At 25.9% G+C, this 22012-nt stretch overlaps 1 protein-coding gene across 2 annotated transcripts; it reads left to right on the top strand.

The window, feature by feature from the left end:
• Positions 1 to 1019: 1019 nt before the first annotated feature.
• LOC145837965 (uncharacterized) lies at positions 1020 to 20330 on the top strand. Of its 2 annotated transcripts, none has more exons than XM_082945469.1 (14): positions 1020 to 1591; positions 1975 to 2065; positions 5464 to 5588; positions 8079 to 8226; positions 11888 to 12821; positions 14760 to 15074; positions 15244 to 15347; positions 17133 to 17259; positions 17752 to 17865; positions 18229 to 18398; positions 18480 to 18621; positions 18982 to 19222; positions 19479 to 19693; positions 19951 to 20330. In XM_082945469.1, the coding sequence occupies exons 1-14, from the start codon at positions 1060 to 1062 to the stop codon at positions 20020 to 20022; spliced, it is 3330 nt and encodes a 1109-aa protein (XP_082801595.1). In that variant the 5' UTR covers positions 1020 to 1059; the 3' UTR covers positions 20023 to 20330. The 2 variants fall into 2 exon arrangements, with proteins under 2 accessions (XP_082801595.1, XP_082801594.1); XM_082945468.1 differs by having other exon boundaries at positions 5464 to 5684.
• The last annotated feature ends 1682 nt before the right edge of the window (positions 20331 to 22012 follow it).

The raw sequence follows: 22012 nt of genomic DNA, 5'->3' as shown, positions 1-22012 counted from the left end.
CTAAAATATTAAAAGAGAATAGTAAATAAATGGTACAACAATTGCATCCACTTCATTAACAATGTAGAATATTAAAAGTTGTAGAAAATTTTAGTTTTATATCTTTTTTATAAACATTGCATTTTAGCAAAAAATACAATCTGATGACAATTAAGTGCAGACAATTCATTTACTTAATAATGCTTAAAGTTCACATTGATAGTCATTGAAAAAAATTTGAAATAAGTTTGAAAAATTAATTATGTTATTCCTCAAAGAAGCTTAACTTACTGTTTTAAACTCTTTGTTGAGTTTAAAACTTGAAGCCTAATAAAAAAAATTTAATAAACAGTATTAGTTTTAATTCTATATTAATAAAACAGGTGTAACTTAAAAACAAAAAAAAAGTTATGTTTGAAAGAAAATAAGATAGCAAAGTAAATAAATTAAAAAAAATCCACTTTAAAGGAAAATTTAAATAACACAACTGTACATTGTGTCTACATTACAAGACTTAATTTAACTAAAAGAATTTAAATGTAAAGTTTTTTTTATGTTTATACTTATTTTTTACTTACTTAACAAACTTCTTTAAATTTTGCATAAATATTTGTTTTTAAAGACCAGGATAGAAAGTACTGATGTGTTTTACTAAAAAGATACTAAGGAATAGTAAACTATAATTTTTAATATTAAAAATTTGAGAAAATAACATGTTGCAACTACACAAATGTTTACAAAACTGAGCAAGAGAGTTTTTCTTGTGCTCAATATTATTTTCCCTTTAAAGAAATAACACTTATACAAAATAAGACTGGACGTAATTTTAACAAAACTAAATATCTATAGAAAAAATAGTTTAGTATTACTAGGTTTTGTCTAAAATTAAAATTTTTTTTTTGAATTATTAATTTTGAAAAATAATACTTACTATAAAAATATTTGGTGTTTGCTAGATAAATAACATTATGAATTTAAGGTTGTAATAAATCAGTAATACTTATTTAGTGTTTTTTCAATTAGCAACTTTTATAGAAAGATACTAGTCTGTCAGTATAATTTAATGTAAGCTTTAGTGGCATGGATAAAGTCAATGACCCATGGAACAGTTTTCTTGAAAGTTTTGAAGAGCCAGTAAAGAATAATGAATGGGTTGCATTTTCAGAAACATCAGAAAATACTAGTTCCCAAAACACCCAAGATAATTTTGTTTTCTGTAAAGAAGGAGATAAAAATACTGCAACTAACTTGTTTTTAAATATTAGTAATAAAACAATTGAACTAAATCCCAACTCTTCATCAAGCAAATGTAATTGGTCTGCATTTGAAAATAACAACAGTTTGTTAAAAGACTCAAAATCATCTAAACTTCAAATGCAAGATAGAAAAATCGAACAAAGATCTAGTGAAAATATATTATTAAGTACTAACAAAGCTGCTTTTCCAAATAGTTTTTATTCATCATCAATGCCACCGCCAATTCCTCCAAGGAGATGTGAAGCTGGATCGTGTAATCTCCTTATTGAAGCTGAGGATGAAGAGTTTGCTGAGCATAGTGATTTGACTTCTTTGTGCTTTCAATCATCTGCAGAAAACTACAAAAATGTTAAAGGTATGCTTTGTGTTTTCAGTTTAGAAACTCATGAAAATTATTATAATTTTTTTTTGGTTTTAAGGTAACTGTAATTTTGTAAATAAAATATGTATTTTCAATGTTATAAAAAGCAAAATCTCTCTTTATCTATTGGCTTTTTATAGTTGATTGTATGTTGTACTTAAAGTTTAAATTTAAACATTGACAAAAGTCATGATTTTAAAATAAAGCTCTAATAGCTCTATGAACAATAAAGTCTTGTCATATTAAAACTTTGTAAAATTTAGTTACACCTGTTTTCCTTCAAATTTTTATACTTCATTCATGTATATATGTATTACAAAATGTGGAAGAACAAGAATAATTTTAGATATACTGTTTATACTGAACAAAATTTACAGATAAAGAGAGTCCAAGCCATATATTTGATGTTTCAAGCAGCTACGTGAAATTAGATAATGAATCTAAAAATGCTTTGTCCAAGACATCAGTGTTAGTTATTAGTAAATTTTTGTATATTAAAAGAACATAGTTTATTTTTTCTACATAAATACACATATCAAACAGAATTGTCACACATTCAGGATAGTTTGAATTTTTTTTAAGCTCTGGTCAACTCAAGCTGGTTTCACCTAATTTTTATAAAAGTTGCCTAGTTTTTTGTTAAAGCTTTAAATGAGATTTAGTTTTCAATACTTGCTTTTTTTAACACTTAAATGAGATCTTTTTTTATTTTTTACTTGAAAATATTTATTGATATGATAGATATTTTAAAATAGTTCTTCCTTTAAAAGTAAATGTTAAAAAAAAATATTTTTTAACATAGAGTAATCAATCAGACTTTTTTATCATATATTTACTTAGTTGTAGTATTACTATTTCATTTAATTTAAAAGGGTATTTCAGAATGGGACTATATGCTAAGTTATAAAGTTTAGAACATTTATAGATTTGATATTCATAGTTTTTTTACTTTTAACTTTTATTAAGCTTAAGTGTACTTTTTGACAACATTTTTTTCTAAAAATCAAAGTTTTTTGTTAAAATTTATAAGGAAAGTATAAGGAAAAATAAATTCTTGTTCAGGATTATTTAGACTGCAGAAAGTAGTGTCACAAATATAGTAAATATAAATACTTACGAAGCTATTGCCACAAATCTACTACTTTTTATATTTTTGTATTAAGCAAGTAGTGTTTTTGTACTACCAAATTCATATTTTACTGTCAATTTTTAGAGGTGAAACATATATCTTATTATAGTTTTTTAAGGTTTTGGACAACTATAATTCACCAAATTTTTTTTTGAATAAATTTTATATTTCTAATTAAAATACTATCTTAATAATTATTAAGGTTGACTTTTATCAACTTATAAAGTATCTCTTGTTCTATATGATTTATTGCTTGAAAATTTTAAAGTGTTTTTACAGACACATGAATAACTGCTGCTGTAAGCCTCAACATAAAATTTAATAAAATTTGTGTTTTTAAAAGGTAGTTTGTTTTTTGTCAAACTTGTGTAATATTTTTTAAGTAATTTCTTTAGTTCTACTTTACTACAAATATTTAAACTTATTTTTAAGTATTGTACTTAGTTCATAACGTTTTTCTTTCGTTTGGTGAGCTTTTAAACTTTAACTAATTAACATTGTAAAAGTCATATTAACTTTTTAAATGAAAGTTTCAGATAAAGGTTATAGTGACACTAATAAGAAATTATACATGTTTTCATGATTTTTATACTATTTTTTGACATATCAAAGTTTTTTTTTAAATATCTGCGAGTTTATACTGAAGAGACAATTAAACTTTAAGAGTATAGGAAGGTGGGTTTATTTTATCACCTTTATTTTTACAAGATGATCATTTTTTGTAGAGTTTAATCTGAGCTATCAAAAGTTTTTAACCACTTAACAAAATTCAAAGTAACTATTAATATATAAGAGATCAAAGTCGGTAACCTCAATTGGTTTCTAATGGAAGGCGCAAACTAAAAGCACAAAAAAAAACTATTTCACAAAAAATCTATTTTCTCCTTCATTTTCTAACTAATATTCTTCAAATTTTCACACTAAGTCCATTACTTATATTTAAATCAATTTAATGCAGGAATTTTTTTATTTTTCTAGATTTAAAAAATTCCATTAAAAGTCTTTTTAATTATAAAAGGAATGTTTCCTGAAAATTTGAGGTCTCTAACTCAAAAAATTAAGGAGGATACAGATTTTTAGTGAATTTTTAGACTTTTTAGAAAAATGAGCCTGAAAAATTTGCGGTTTATATGTTTGTATTGGTACTTTTCAATATCTCAAAAACGTCTATATCTCAAAAACTTATTAACGCTTTTAAATTATATAAATCAGACTTGTAGTTTGTACTTATTTTTAATAAGTAGCGTTAAACCAAGTAGTTTATGTAGAACAAGCTTTCATATAAGAGCCAATATTAATTTTAAAAAATGTCGGAAACCGTATGCCCTTAATTAATAAACTAAATATTGTGTTATCTATGTCAATATTCAATAGATAAGTATAGTTATAATTGTAAAAGTTTTTTACTGTTGCAATATTGATGTAAACATTTGTCTATTAATCTTTTATTTATACATAAATTAATTGAGAAGATGTTTATTATAACAGAGTATATTCTAAAGCAATTTAAAGTTTTTTTTATGTATGCAACCAGTTACTCACGTTACCACTGGTTATTAGGGTGCTTTTAAGAACAGTGACCTTTGAGTTTTGGCTACAAAAATTTTTAAACATGACAAGTACCAGGAAAACACCCTGTGCAAAATTTTAGATGACTTAAAGATACTTTCACTTTGAAGGAATTCAATTTTCTGTAAACCACCCTAATGACCTAAAAATAGGACCTTAGAGTTTTTATCTGGACTTTTTTTAAATGTTGCCAAACATCACAAAAACACGCTGTACACAATTTAAGAGAATTAAAAAAAAATTAAGGCTCACTTCTTAATTTTTTGAAAAAAAAACTGGAAATTCCAGAAAGTTTACAAAAAGTGATAAAAGTTACATAAAATTAATAATTGCCCTAAACTTTCTTTAAATTGTCTAAAATTTTGCACGGTAGTTTTTGTGGTATTTGCCAAATGTAAAAAAAGTTCTAGCAAAAAACTCAAAGTTGCCATACTTATAAGCATCCTACTGGTTATATTTAAAAGTTAAAATTATTAAATAGCTAAGATTCTTCCATAAAAATCAGTTATACTTTGTTAATATACTTTGTGTAAAAGTTAAATTACTAAAAATTACTTACTGCTTAGTAATTATCATCTTTATCTTATAAATTTCTAGAAATATTCAATACAAAATTGTTTTTTAAAGTATAAAAAAAAATGATATACAGGGTTTCCATAAAACTTGGAACCCTGAAAAAACCTTGATTTTGACTATTTAGGCAAATATGTGTAACCTTGAATTTAAACAATTTTTACATTCAAAATAATGAAAATTTGATTAGCTAAAAAAATGTATCTTAACGAATATTTTATTTTGCATTATTTAGAATTTTATTAAATATTAATAATATTTAAAGTAGTATTACAATATTTTTATACTATTTAACACCATTTTTTATACTTTAAATGGACAAAAAACTTGTACTTTCAAAAACCTGGAAAGAAAAAGTATATATATATATATTAAAAACTTAATGATTAACACTTACAATTAGTTATGCTTACAACTGGACAAAAAAAAAGTAAAATCACTAAAAAGGTGAAAATCATTAACATCAAAATCAATTATACTTGAGAGGTGTTTTTTATAAAAAAATAGTTTGCTTATTTCAAGGATTGCATTTTATGTATTTAGACAACATAGTTATGATGTACTAAACAATATGCTAAGTAAAGTTCAATTGTAGAAATGAGATTCAAGGAGACATATTCAGCAGTGAAGTGATTGCCCGCCCTCCTATACTCACTCCTACCTCACTTCCAAGCAAAAAAGGTGAAGCTCATTCTAAATCCAGTGTTAAAAAGAAAAAAGGTGGGTATGAAAATTTGAGCAATGATTGTGATGTCATAATAACGGAAGAAGCAAGCAATTTTACTGTTATACGACACTTAGCAGATTTAATTGGAGGTTAGTTAAGTAAAAAGTCTTAAGTTATACCAATAAGACTGTATGTTTTCAAGGGTAAAATTGTTTTTAAAATTTTTTGATTATTTAACATAACAGAGTTTTTTAACTCTAAAAACTATTTTAAAAGTTAACTGTTGAGTAAAAGAAACTGCGGAAAATGCCTAAGTTTTTAACATTTAAGAAATTAGCAGCAGAACTGTTTCTAAATTTATCAAAAAAAAAAGAATTAAACCTGATCGTATAAAAATTTCTAGCAGCATAAAACAGTTAGATCCAATTTACTAATTTACAATACTTGATTCAGGCCAGATTTTACGTTGCGGGCTGCAGTTTGCTGAGCACTGTACTATAGTAACAGTTTATAGGTTAAATCATTGAAGTTATGATAAGGAATGAATTTAATTTAAACTTATGAAAACAATAAATGGGTGTTAAAGTTTAAAAGAAAATTATTTTACATGCTATCAAAGATAAAAGTTTAATTTTAGATCAAATAAAATTTTATGGAAATTTATTTTTATTATTACAACAGCGTAGATGCATCTAAAAATGTAATTACAGCAATAATGAACAACTTGCAGTTTTATGAAACTTAATTTCAATTAGTAATACAATTTTTTTTGTTAAGTGTTCAAACTGTAACTAACTATGGCGTATTAAAACAACAAATATTTTAATTATTTTTACTGACTGGTTTTTCAGTTAGAACTGTACATTATAAAAACATGACTATTGCTAAGCTTATACTTTTAGGCTAGCATTTATTAAGATTTTGAACTTTAGATCTTTTTCTGTAGCGCTTTTCTAATTTATTAGTTTAGTTAAAAATATAACATGCATCTATTTAAAATTGTTATAGTTATCATGTTTTAAAATTTAATTATCAAGTTATTTTTAATGTCATTTTTTTATCTTAATTCTAATTATGAGTATACATTTGTACTGCTAGGTTTAAAAATGGTTTTATATTTTCTGTTTATTACACCTTAATTAATAAATAATTGCTAGCTAACATAAAAACAATCAGGCACGTTTTAAGAATTTTAATTGTATTCTGTGTGATAGAAGTTTTCGTTTTTTAACTATGTCGTGCAAAAGCATTTGTTAAGACACAACAGTAGCTGAATAGTTCTAATTCAATGGTAATTTAATTGAGTTTAATCTACAACCTCTGTTATTCGTTGGTTTTTGTAGACTGCGCTGCGTTTGATCAATAAATCAATATTTCACTTTACTCACGTCCTTCAAAGTGCAAAGTTAAAACTTTTAGTTCTGTAATTAACTGTACCACCTTTTTGTATATTGGTTTTTATCGTTGTATATTGAGAGTGTATGTAAACAGGTAAAGATTAGTTAGTATAAACGGCTGCTCTAGAAATAAATAAATGTCATTCTTAAAAACAAAAGAAGATATTTTAAAAGCAATAAAAAAGTTTTTCATGGTCAGTATTTATATATTTTAACCAACAAAGTAATGTACACTATATTTATAGTAAGTACTAATTCATAAAAACACATAAAACCTTGATATTTTTGGTTTATAATAGTATAAATGTTAGTTGTACATCACGCTTCTTAAGACTTAAAATTTTATAATTACTTTTACAAACTTTTATTATAGCCTTTTTTACCATATTTTTGCAAAATAAGGCCAGGGGGATCCTTTTTTTTTTTTAATTACAAAAGAGCTGAAATATTATACATTTCACTATAAAACATAACTATTTTAATAAACTCTTGAAATATAGGCAGTTAAATTTTTTTTAATCCAACAAAAGTATATGAAAGTTTCATTGCTGATTTTGTTCGAGTAACAAAAAAAAGTTTACTAAAAAATGTATATTTTACTTCATTTCTTAAAAAAAATCACCTTACGTTTTTAGGAAGCGTTTTTTAATTCATAAGAAAAAATCACTGTAACAAATTTAAAAAAAGAAGAGATTCTTTTAATGACCAAAAGTAAAATTTATTTGTATTTTTCATTAAAAAATAATTTTACTCTAAAAAAGTCTTGTGTTTATTAATAAATTAAGTTTAAATTTGAAAAAAAACCTACTTAAAAAACCATTGAGAAATATTGCCTTTAAACTGTAAGAGAAGGTTTAGTTTTAATAAAACTTTTTTTATTTTTTTCGTCCTTTTTTAAGGAATCTGTCGAATTCTTTGACTTTTTTTTGCACTTGTATCTCAAGAATTAATTTGAAAGAAGCTGATAGCTAACTAAATGTTTTTAAAATGAGATAATATTGTGGAAAAAGTGCCTTACTTCCTACAAATTGTAGTACAATGCTAAGTCTGTTACAAAAAAACCGAAGCTTAGCACTGTATCAAACAATGAGTAAACTTGTTTTTGTACTAAGTTTTAGACAATATATTATTTAAATATAACATCAGGAAAAGAAACACCGAATAAACCCACTCTCAGTTGGTCACGTATGAAGAATGATGACTCGACTACTGATCTCTCGTTGAATCATCCAAATGAAGATGACATAATTTTTGACAATGTTAGCATTGGAAATGATTCTGACAATATGGATCGGTCTGTTCATACATATTATTTATTTTGTGTTAAATATTTTTTAAACTTTATTTATATATTTTATAGCACTTTTGTATTTTCAAATGTTTTTATTATAAACTAAAATTATACCTTACTGTTACACATAGTATATTTGTACTTATTATTATTCAAAACATAATAATAGTTAACTATCTAGTTTTTTTGTTTTGTAACTGGAGTAGGTATGTATTTCTGGCTTTAGATAAAATTTTTAGTCTGCTATGCATGTAATTATTTGCCCACAGCTTCCCATAAAATAAGCAACGTATTGTAAGTTTTTAGCTGTAATTACTGATAAGTACAGTCTTACAAACGGTTTTCCTATCAAACGAAAACATCATCTTGCAAAAACGCTGAAAAGATTATTTTTAATGACAAGGAAAAGCCTAAAAGAGAACAATCATATAATCATGAGCATCTCCTCAACAGTCCTAGTTAGGCAGAAAATTGCATAAATAGCATATTCAAAATTTTATCTAGAGCGAGAAAATACAAACCAACTTTCAGTTCAAAAATCGTTATTCATATGAACTTGCGAGCCAAAAATCATCAAACAAAGATATGAGTTTAACTTAAAATCTATACAAATAGTGCGTTTTTATTGTTTCGTGTTTTTGAAAACTTTTTACTGTTTAACCCAGTTATGAAGTAATTTTTCATAGTTGAAAACCAGTATTTACTTAAAACTCAATTATAGGTCAGTAGATAATAACTTAACTTAAAATTAATAACTTGAAAACAGAAATGTTTTATACTTGTTTCTTTATGACATAAATATTTTTAACAAAATTTATTATTTTTTTCTTTTTTTACTAAATTTAATTACACTTATCCAGTGAAGGTCTAAACAAAAATAAACTATTTAAACATTTAAAATAGTTGTTTGTGTATATTTTTTTAGAGAAAATTTTTCGCAAAGCCAAAACTTTACAACGTATTGATACAATTGTTTCATTGGCCTTTAAAATTAAACCAGCTTATCAGTCATTTTATTAAAAAAGCATAAATCAAAAAGTTGCTAAAACACACATAAAACAATATTTGTAAAACACAGATAAAGCTGTCCAAGTTATAAATTTTGTTTTTGTGTATAGGTTTGTTTATATTTATTTTTTTTTACAAAGTGCAAAAAAAAACAATTTTACTCTTGTTTCGCTTTTTGGCTCCTCATCGGTTGGTTTAAAGAAAATCCAATGTAAAGGTTAACTAATTGTAGAAAATTAAGAAAGAAATATTATGATGTATTTTTAGAACAACTATGATAAATGTTAATGTAAAAATCCTAAGGAGTTTTTTAACAAACAAGCTAAAACTACAACAAACCAAAAACTTTGTTATTGCGAGTTTTATTTGGGCAGTTTTTGAAAAGCTAAAAAATATGTTTAAAAGATAAAAACTGTTTAAATAAAATCAATAAATTTGTTCCCGACTGTCGGCATATTAAAACATGTTGTTTAATAATTTTTTTAAGTTTATTCAACAAAATTTCAGCGTTCCTTTTAATTTTTTTGTAGTTACGGTTTGTGTGTTTGAAATACTACTTAGGTTTTTGCACTTAAACGTCTCGTACTTGTATTATAATTAAGTCATGATGTGTTTCTTATTTTTTTTACTATATTTCAAGATTCGCGGTGTATTTCATTTATATTTTGAGTGAACTACTGAGGAGGTAGGCGAAACTCTAGTTAAATTGCTTTTGATGCTTTAGAACTTTAACTTAAGCACCCCAAAGCGGGCTCAGTAACGAAATAAAAAGTTATTAACTTATCTACTTTTAATTAAAGATAGATGGTTCAACGAGTAACTAAAACTTATATGCATTAAAAACTAAGCGTTGCGCAATCCCATTGCACAAATTGTCAACTTATGTTAAACATTTGTAAGATAAATCTTTAAGTAATTAAGATTGTGTATAAAACTAAAGTTTTTTTGTGTTCACCACAACTTTTTATGTTAAAGCAATTATTTCATTATAAAATGAAATTGATAAACTGTTTTTAACAAAAAATTCCTATTATATTAAAAAACTTCAAGTAAGTACTAAAATTTTCTACGAAATTGATAAAATCAGGGTTGCCACGGGTCAAGCTAATAAGTTATTTTGGTAAAATAGGAAAAAGTCAGTTATTTTAGGTTAAAATGGCAGAAAGTCAGTTTTTTAGGTCAAAATGTCAGAATTTGTCAGTTCTAATTAACAAAATTCCTTAATTTTCAAAGCCTTAAAAAATTAACAGAAAACCTTTAAAGTTAGACTAAAATTGCAAAATTAACTTACAAAATCATAAAATTTCAAAGCATTAAAATGGTAAATTTAAATAAAAAAACCTTTTATAAAGTCAGACTAAAATTAGTACATTAGTTTAATGTTTTTTTTTTTTTAAGTTTTTAAAAAGATCCTTACGCTTGTTTACAATTTATAGTTACTATTTTATTACATGTGTTGATTTCTCTATTTTGGATTGTTTTTGTAAGGTTTTTTTTTTCAATTTTATGGAAAAACGTGGCTAATTTTTTCAGTATACATCATGATATAATTTTTTAAAAGCTTGAACGAAGTAAATTACAAATGCTTAAATTTTAACATCATTTTTCTTTTTGCAGAATTAGTTATGATTTAGTTTGAGTATTTTAATAAAAAATTCTTTTCCAGTAGTTTACTTCACGTTTGTGACACTTAGAGATTACTTGCAAAGAGGTAAGCAGTTAGAAAAAAGTATACCTAATTTAGTAAAAAAAATTATAATTAAGTTTATGTTATTTATTTTTACATTCCAATAACTTATTATTACAGTTATCTTTTGCTGTAGTACAAATTCTTAACACAGCAGCTACTCAATAGAAAGTTTGTTGCTAAGAATTACTAGATTAAATAAAAATAAAACCTGACAGAAAGTGTTTAATTTATTTTGGTTCAAAAATGTGTACTGAATAAAAAGTGAGTACAAAAATGCGTACTTGTCAAAGTATGTGTACTTAAAATACGTACTAAATAAAATATGCGTATTTAACTGGAAGTAAGTATTTAAAACGCGTACCTAGGAGGAATGTAAAAGTAAGGCTAAATCGGTCGAAATCTTGAAAAGTTAGGCTGAATTGTATGCGTGTTCACCCTGTATAATGTTTATTACAAAATATACATAAGTTTAAAAGTAACCTAGTACCTTAAGTTTTTTATTATTTATATAAACAACAAAAAGTTAATTGTTGAAAATTTCAGGTTTTAAATTAAGTATTTTCTGGTTTTTACTTATTCATAACAACTCAATAAAAGGTTACAAAATGTTAATAAAATAGCTAAAAAAGCTGGTATGGGTTGTTACAAAAAAAAGTGGATAAAAAACCATTAAAAAACTGTCCCAGTTATTAAAACAAAAACACTTAGCAAGAGATTTTCTGTTTATTAAAACATTCTAATTTTGCTTATTCAAACAAAATTATTCAATTAGAACTTTTTATAAACCTTTTTCATTAGCTTTATGTTGTCTTTCGTTATCTCGAGTATCAATTATACTTTTAGCATGGATTAAGACTCACATATTTTCTTAGCTTTCATTTAGTTAGATGTATTGAAACTTGTATCTAAACAAATTTTCTTAAGTTACACTTTTTGAGAGTTAATTTTAATTAGAAAAACTTACAGGCTATCTGCTGCTTCAATGAACCAAATGGATCGAGGATCTCAGAACAATCTTGTCGACTTTTCAAATGAATCTCGCGCTGGATCAGAGTCTGCACTGGACCAAAACAACGCAACTGACGATACAACCAAAGACTTTTCGAACTTAAAAATTTCCAACGAGACTCCCTTTTCAAACGGCACCAATCCTTTCGACACTTTTCTCCAAGGCAACTCGACAAGTCTTTCATTTTTCGACGTCGACCCTTTCGAAAAGCCGTTCGACAGCCTGTCGCGAAAGTCCACCCCGTCGACTCCAATGAGCTGTAAGAAGCAGATTTCCCCCTCCACGCCCACAATCCCCACCCTTCCGCCCCCTCCCTCCTCCGCCGGCCGCACCAACCGACACCGGCCCACCTCGCAGTCTTCCCAGTCGCACAACAAAACCTCGCAGTCTTCCAACTGCAGCACGCTTACCCGCAGGTCGGTGAACGTCTCGCTGGTGTCCGCCGACGACGTCAGCAGCGGCTCCTCTCAGCTGCCCAGTATTCCTCCCAAGCAGCTCGACCTGTTCAATGTCCTCGCCGGCGACTCGTCCAATTTGCTGGAGCAAAAGGAAAATGCTTTTGATGACAAGAATTTTTCCTCCAACGAGCCTTCGCCTGAAGATTTTTTGCTCGATTGTTTTTCCAAGCCCGTTGATGAAGAGTCCTCGCAGCATAAGATTTCGAATGAAAAGAAGCCAGAAATCAAAGAAGATGTCGAGTCAAAATTGAATCCGCTGCTGAAAGATAATGATGTAAGCATATCCACGTTACCTACGTTCAAAAGTAAATTGAAAAACTTTCCGAATGTCACAAAAACAAGTTGGAGCATGGAAATGAGGTTTCCAATGGACAAGAACATAATGAGCAACAGAAGATGGGTTCCAATTTTCGTGCGTTTACTAAATACAGAGGTGATTTTTTTTATTACTTCGAAAACTTTAAAACAAATAAGTTATTTGTAGCCACTTTTCATATTTATAAACTATATTGTTTTATTCGCTTAATGAATACTTGTTTAGAACTAGACAAGAACTTAATAGATAGTCAAAAACTTAAAAGAATATTTTAAAAAAGCTTATCTTTAAGTATTTTTTTTATATGATACAAAATATAATTTGATAAATATGATTCTTTTGAACGTTATGATCAATTAAAAAAGTTTTTTTTAAAAAAAAGTTAATAACAAAAAAATTTAATCGTTGCCATTTTTATATACATTTTTTTCAAATTAATGCAACATAAACTTTGCTACGAAAATTGTTGAAATCAGAAAAGAAAGATTAATTGTTTGTTTTAATCAAAACAATGATGTTTGAACATAAATGTGAAATTAACACATAAGCTTAAGTCACATCTTTATCTATTTGCTATCAGGATTTGATTATCATTGCTACCTTTAATGACGTAAACAGCTTTACGTTTGAACGAGATTGCAAAAAAAATCATCAAATAAAAGTTACATTCTGTAATAAAGAAAATATTTAATTACTTATAACTCATTAACCGAGTAATCAAGAATGTTAAATCTAGTTAACTAAATAAAACTGTTAAATTTTGTAGGGTTTTTAAGTTATTTTTAAACTTACTATGTAGTTTTATATTTTATTTATTAAGTAGTTATTAAAAAAAATTAATCTTTTTAAATGTACATTTTGTATTTATGTAGATTTTTCTACATTTTATATCTCAAACATGAAAGTTTATAAGCAACCAAGGGTAAATAATAATTATCTTTTTGGTTGATGAAAAAAATACCTTTGACAATATAAAATACTTGTAGTAAACATTATTTACCTTTGATGCTTGAAAAATAATTAAGAAATATATAAAAACTCTTTATTGTTATCATTACTTAAACTATGTAAAATTCTATGATTGTTATGTAAAAAAGAAATTTCAAAACAGAGTAAATATAAAAATGTTTACGTCATCTTTTACTTTTATAAGCATTGCAAGTGCAAATTAAGTATAAAATATAGTTTTTGTATTTCTCAGCATTACTCTTAGCCTTTAATGCATTTACTCAGTGTTTTAAATTAGTATTTTCTTCGGTTGCTTACTTAACTAAGATGATTTATTAAAATTCTAGACAATTTTAAAACACAAATATTGGCAAAAACGGCGTGGAACTACTTTCAACTCGTTTAGAAGCGAAGTTTTAGCGCTGCAAAGCTTCAAACATAATTAGTGTTTAAGAATAGTTATAATTTAAGTTAATTATTTTAAATTACAGAAAACAAAAAAGTCTGTAAACTGCAAAGTGAAATTTAAAACGTTCTTAAAAACAAAGTTATACATTGTTAAAAAATTTCTGTATTCTATTAAGTTTTCTTTCTGCAATCTGAAAATGATTATAACTTAGTCTAACCATAACATAATTCTTTTTTTATTAAAGTTAATTAAGTTTAATTAGACAATGTTTTCTTTATAATAGTGATAGAAAACTTTTATATATTGTTTAAATTTCTACTTCCACACATATCGTAATTCTTTAAAGTCTAAAATAAAATAAAAAAATATTTTTTACATCAAAAATTTGAAATTTGCACGCTTATAATGTGTTTATTAGGTTCAATGTTGATATAAAGGTAGTATAAATGTTAATTATTTTACATAAGATTTCTAATTAAAACCAGTAAAACAATAATCCTTTTTAATTTTATTTAACTGTTAAATAACGTTGAAAAATAAAGCTGTAAGATTAGCGAAATTTTTGTTTTAACTAAATGTGCATTTAGAATAAGTAGAAATAATGAGCACTAAATAAAAATAAAGTAATTGCGCCTCTTAATATTTTGAGTTTCCTAATACTCTTGTTAATTGTAATAAAAGTTTCAAATATCAACCAGGCCGACAACCCGAGCTTGAACTTGTACCACAACGATTTGTCCGAAACCCCTTTCAAGACCATCTATCTTCATCAAAACTACTGGCAACTGACCCTACCGAAGTTGCAGCAGGGCAGGCACCCCAAAGAGCACGTGCCGCCCACCATGGGCAGTTACCATGGAAACACCCAGCACGTCGTCTCCCAAGTGTACGATGCAACTTTGAACTTGAAAAAGCTGCACTCGATCAAGTTCGTGCATGTGAAGTACAAGGAAAAACACTCGTTTCTCAACAAAAAAGACCTGCTGCTCCTTAAATCGCCTGCTGGGTTTAGAGTAAGTTTTTTTTCATCAGTTTTATATGCAAAAATAATATTTTTTTATCAGTTAAGTTGGTTTAAGAGTTTGCTTTAAAGCTGTCTAAACAAATATTTTTTTTATTCACTTATGAATTGTTTTTTTTTTTAATTAGAAATTTAAACAAATTCTTGCAAATTATTTTCAGCACTCAGCACATGAAAAACAAATAGTGAAGCTTGCGAGTGAAAATTATTCAGATTTGTTAAATTTAATATCAGCTGTGGAAGACGTTGCACTTTTTTCAAACAGGTTGTGTTTTGTTTTTTAGTTTAGTAATTTATCCTTACCTTTTTCTTAATTTTTTTTTGAATTTTAAGTCTATATTTTCAAACTTTACTGTTTGATGCCAATATCATTTTGTATGCTAAGTAACATTTTGTCGAAACGTTAAATAAGTAGTTAAGTCTATTAACGCTGCGGGAATTTTTACAAACGTTTTGCATTATTTATTTTTTCACCAATTTTTTTTCCCAACGCAATCGATTTTAATAAGCTAATGCGTATTAGCGCTGAAAACAGAAATAAACATTTTCCAGAACAAAACTAATTTTAGTAAACACAGTTTTATTTTCTAAGTTCATCGTTTTTGTATACCATTGAAATTTAAAAGTTGTTTATTACACATTTTCCTATCAATAAATCATGAAACCAAATTTATTAGTATTAGATTTAATTAAATACTAAAAAACAAAGCTTATTGGTATTAAATTTTTTTTTAAGTTTTGACACTTTATATACTTTAAAATGTTTTTACTGATAATTTGGTAATAAATATTTTAAAAGGTTTATATACAGCATAAAAGCATGCTTACAAAGTTATGTATTTTAAATAAAATGTTGACAAAAAAAATAATTTAGTTAACATTAAGTTATACTTTATTTGTTATGTAAATTTATGAAAGTATCTATTTTGAAACTTTTGGTTTTTGTAAATTTTACAGCAAAATTTTTATGTTCGAACGTTGTACGTGGTTTTTATTGCATTTACTAACTTTTACATAATTAAGTTTTACTTATTTACTTACTTAAAATAAATTTGGAATTTAGTTTTACTATTTAAAGTATAATTAGTCATTTTGCATTTTTTGTATTAACTATGTAAAAGCGGATTAAAAAACTTTTTTTGACGTATTAAATATATACTTGAGAAAAAACTTTTATTAACCATCAACTTTGAAGTTAACACTGTGTTTTAAACCTCAACGAAAAATTTGTATATAAATATGTTTTTGATAAGTACTGATAAACTGACTTATTTCCTAAGTTCCTGTAATCCATCTGACACAGCCTGTGTACATTAATATTGAATTTTCTTTCGAACAACTTTTGTCGAAAAAAAAGTACATAAATGTTACTTTTTACTGTTTTTTTTTCTAGATCTCCTTAGGTACAGTTCTAATGTATCTAAAACAAAGTTAGATATTGTTTTCAAAATTATACTAGACTAAAAAATATTTATATATAAAGGAATAATTTTCATTAAAATAAATAAGTTTTTACACAAACTTTATAATATTTAGAAGTAAACCTTTTTGTTTTATCAAAACAGACATCAAATTTAAATTTACTGATTTTTAGGTACTTGTCTTTTAAAAGTTTCCAAATTTTTACTTTATGTTTTTTACCTCACAAGGAACTTTTGTGTATTTTTAATTGTTTCGTTATATTTTAATATTGATAAATTTATTTATTTTATGTTTACTTTGAGATTGGTATACAAATATTACATTTTTTATTAAAATGAAGGTCTACGAGATACAAAATCTGTTTTTAGTTTTTACGTATGATGTATAAAGCAAACTCAAATACATTGTGATAATATTTAGAAACTTATTTTATATTCATAGCAAAACACTAATAATAAAAGATATAATATCCATTAGAACTATATCTTTCCCTCCATTTAAAAAGAAATTAACATTTTTTTACCAATTTTTTGCTGGTAAACTTATGATTATAAAAAATGTTTTAAATATATTTAAAAAAATTAAAGTAATTTATAAATATTAATAAAATGCATATTTATCACTCAAGGCTCATGCAAAGTCAAAAAGTACAAAGCGTTGCTGAACCTACAAGTTTCTTGTCTTCACCGTTTGCTAGTAGTAACAAGTTTTACTCTAGAGAAGAAATAGTTTTTGACGTAAAAGACGAATTTAGAGTAAGTATTTCTTTAATTTAGGCACATTATGAATGTATCAGTGTTTTGTAAATGATAACTAAACTGTATGTATTACAAAAGAAGTGTAAGTTTGTTATATGTAAAACTTACATCTTGTATATAATAAATACTGTTCATAAAAGTAAAACTTTCATTATAAATAAAATATTCACAAAATTTTGACCATTTTTGGTATTGTAAATTAATATTTTTTTGTTATGTATAGCTTGGTTCATGATTTTTTATTTAATTATTGTATAAAGTATTTTTTGATTGCAAAAGATGTTGAAAAAAAATTTTAATTGATAATTTTTTTCTTAAATTAACTCTAAACTAACGTGATAAACTTTTTAAAAGTCATTATAAAAGTTCAATACTTAGTCTTATTTTCAAACAAATTTAATTTTGATTCTAGACATTAAACTAATACTTAATCTTTAGCCTATAACAAATTTAAATAATATTTAAACAGTTTTTACGCTTTTTTAACAGGGAACGGTATTACCAAATGGTGAAATACAAACTTATTCCGTAATAGCAAGAATTTTTATCACGTCTTTTTTGTCAAAAAGCTCCAAAGTAACAATTGGATTTAATGACAAAAAGGTAAGATTTAACTATAATCGTACGTCTCACTTTGCTAGATAAGTACTGTGTAAATGTTTAATTTCTAACAATCATTTTTATTTTTGATGAAAAATCATAGTTAAAAAGTTACAGAGGTGTAGTATATAAAACAAAAGGTTTTTTACAAAAAACGATGACCTATGTTCAGTAAAAGTTATTTGGAAAATCTAGAGAAATTAAAAAAAAAACTTCTTCTTGTAGGTTTTTTGACCAGTTTTTGTAAAACTTATCAAATTCAAAATTTGTTTAAAACAACAATTTAAAACTTCTAAGAAAATAATATATGTGTCTATTGATATACTTTAGGGTCAAAATTAAATTATTAGTTATATATTTAAATAGATGATGGGAAAGGAGCAGGTACGTCGTAGCGACGTCATTCCATCGAGCAACGATTCATGGGTGGATATAAGCGATGACGTCATACTGCACAGATGTAGCGACGCACGAGGTTACGAAGATGGCTCCATTAGTTTCTCTCCTCTGGATGCTTGCAAGTTCGAGCTCTTGAGGTAACATTTTATTAAATCTTGAAATAGCTATTTCTAAACAAGTTATGCGTCACAAAACATTTAAACATTTTTTTATTGCAGATTACAAACGATTGTCACTGGTTTTGAACTGCCAATCAGCATTCGACCTTCGATTACTGTAATGAATAATCATGTTGTCAAACTTAGGTGTGTGTTGCTAAGTAACACCAGTTGTCATACAAATACTGATGCACTTACTCAAGTATGTTTAACATCGTATCTGTAATTATTTGTTTTATTTTAAAGTAATTATTTATTTGTTTTCGTTTAAAGTTTTATTTTGATAGTTTAACACTAACAGCTTAAAAAAGTTTTTAACAAAAGTAGACTTTTTTCGTTGTTCATTAAAGTAAATAAATATCCAGTGAAAATATATTAGTTAAAAGAATAAATAACATTTCGAAAAGTCGAATAAGAAATCAAAAAAATATTTAGCGAAATTATTAAAATGTTGCTCCTTCTAATTATATTATAAAACCTCTATAGTCTTACTCATACTTTTTTTTTAGTTTTGTCATAACTCCATTCAAATCTAATCGACTTTTACTAAAAATAATTTTAGATTCCATGTGAAAAAATATCAATCAGAATTCCAGTTTTACCCGAGTTGGTGCCAGTTTTTATTAGAAAAAGTGCAGCACCAGGTTTTCACTCCAACATTAAGTCGTCGAGGGGTCAGCGTATTATGACGTCACAACAGCAAGACAGCACCATGTTGGAGGCTTCAGTAGGAAGCTGTAAATTCGAACATGCTTACAACGCGCTCGTATGGAATATAGAACGATTTCCTGAGAAAAATGCTGGTTTGTTCACAATTTTCAGTCGTATTTTTATAAACTTGTGTAACTTGGCTATTTTTCAGACATTTTAGAAGTTGAATTTAAAAACTAAACATATCCAAACTTATTTTTAGTTCTGATTTAAAAAAAAACAGTAACTTAAATCTTAAAATAAGAATTGCAGAGTGTTTTAACTAGATGATTTTATTGACGCTTTTTTAATCACGGTATCCTAAACAGTATCACAGCATTTAAACACTTATCTGATTTTTTATTTCAGCGTACAACACGCCCCAAGTACTTACGTGCAGCATTGACGTTCAAAACGTAAAACTACAGCTGAATGTTGAGCAAGTTGACGTGCAGGTCGAGTTAAAAATGCCGCAAGCCACCGCTTCACGTTTGTGCATAAGAAGCGTCAGCATCGACAGACAGGACGGAGGTCAGGAAAAAGTCGAAAAGTTCACTTGCTACAACTCGCACTATTTGTTTGATGTTAGTTTAGTTTTGATAGTTTTTTATGAACATTTTTATTGTAGAGTAAGTTGCTGGGCTCAGAAGAATCTATTTTTCTTAAAATAAGTTAGGCATATTCAAATAAACGAAAGTTTTTAATAGTATTGTTGGAAAAGAATAATTTTTGCATTTAAACTAATTTTTTTAAGTATTTAGTTTTATTTTATATTATAATAAAAAAAGTTTTATTAGAATTGTATGTACGAGGTCAGTTTAAAAATATATGACTAAAACAGATAAAAGTACCCATCAAAAATGAAAATCTCAAAGATAATTCCACTGGAACGAATCAGTGCTCAGTTCAATAACAACTGAGCTTATAGGTTTACTCGTACGGTAGAAAATTGATACTGCCAAAAAATTTACACTCCAATCAACAATATTTGCAGCATTGTTAGAATTAGTAACGTTTTAGTTTTTTAAAAGATTTCCAGATAAGATATTTAGGGTTTAAATTTTTAACGTTAATGTTTTTATGTATAAGTTTTATCACTAAAAGATTTATAATTGAAAACACTAGTTTTAGATATTTCTTTTACTTATAGTGTTTTGTATACATAGTATATCTGTTTTTACTAAAAAAATGATTAATAAGGCTTAACAATCAGTATTTTATATTTACTTCAAAATCATTCTCATTTTCATTATGTTAAAAATTTAAGGGATAAATAAGTTTTTGTATATTTTTGTTTTATCACTTATTATCAGATAGTTCATATACATATATTAATAATTTTTAGGTACAGCTACTAAAAAGTTTTTTTTTTTTTCTAATTTCAAGGCGCTGAACCAAAATTGTGAAATTTTGTTTATAATTTTATATTTTCTTACACACTTTATTGAGCTGCTTTTTAAACTTAAAGGTTTCTTGTTTTCAACGTTTTATAAGCATCAAACTTTTTTAGTTGTAAAATGCTATCTTAAATGTTCTCCTATTTCTTTTGCATTTAATAGTTTGTATCAATGCTTGGTGCTACTTTTTAATGGAAATCGTTTTTAAATTTTTTTAAATAAACTGTGTAATGTATTAGTATGAAACATTTAGTCTTTAAAAAAATTTCTTTGCTTGGTGTGCTGCTTATAAAAGCAATTTTTATTGGCTTTGTTAATGTTTCAATAAAAAAACATATACTTTTGTAGTTAATGTTTTAATCTATTAAACTATGGAAGCAATATAAATGAATTGAAATAAGTTTAATTTAGTATTTTTAATTTGAATAATTAAGTACTTTTAGATATTGTATGACTTGAGTTAAGTAAAAACAAAATGATCTTAATACATTAAGTTTAGTCTAGCTTTAATATTTTTTAGTCAAGACAACCCTAAAAAACGTTTCGGAATTTGAACTTTTGTTGATTGACGTGTTATACAGTCAATTTAGTTACACAAAAGTTTAGTTTCAGGTTAGACTTTAATTTTATTAAGATTTTATGTGAAGTCTAAAAATTGTTTGTTCTTTAAATTTAAACAGCCAGTTAACTAAAATGTTTATGTGGTCACATAAACTGTTCATCATACATTTGAATAACTGCTGCTTGTTTCTTAACTTATTGTTAAAGTTTTTCAATAATTGAATGATATGTAATTTTTCTTACTAATAAATGTTTTTCTTTATATTAGGTGATACTTACTATCTTCATTTAATAATTGAAAGCTACAAAATGTTTAATGATAGATTTTTTCAAACCTGTATACATTTATAATCTATACTATTTTGTTTTCCAAATTATTTCGACGAGTTTTAAATTTACAGTGAAGTTACAATGATAAGTGATAAAAAGCTTGTTGATTATAAAAATTTTTGATACAAAGTAGTTTAGTCTTTTAAAGTCGAGATTAAATAAGAAAAGCAGCTTTGATGTTGATAAAACTAGCTACTGTAAAATAAACTAAGATCCCCTTGGAAGTTTCGCTAAGATTAAAATAATTGTTTTAGTAACAGCTTACTTAGAATGTTTATCTATACAGAGTTGAGTTTTTTCAACTTTGTTTAGATAAAAGAAAATATAAATAAAATCAGCAAAATCCTGGCCTTTAATACATCAAACCAGAATCTCTTTACCCTAATACATTTTCAAATGTTAGTCAATTTGGTTTTGAATTCGTCAGAAATATGTTTTTGCGTATTTTACTGTATTGTTAACACTTATAGGTTTAAGTAATCAAAATATATGTAATTCTAAAACATTTGCTCTGTAAAAAATAAATTAAACCCTAAAAAAGAAAAAAAAAACATTCTAAACCTGAACGACAAGCTCTTAGAATAGACATGTTTACTATAACATCAAGTTCTAAAT

This window comes from Thalia democratica, chromosome 6 (genome assembly GCF_965202585.1).
Source record: "Thalia democratica chromosome 6, ktThaDemo2.hap1.1, whole genome shotgun sequence".
Taxonomy (NCBI): Eukaryota; Metazoa; Chordata; class Thaliacea; order Salpida; family Salpidae; genus Thalia; species Thalia democratica.
The sequence above is the reverse complement of the archived record's forward strand: the minus strand, read 5'-3'. Positions and strand labels throughout refer to the sequence as shown.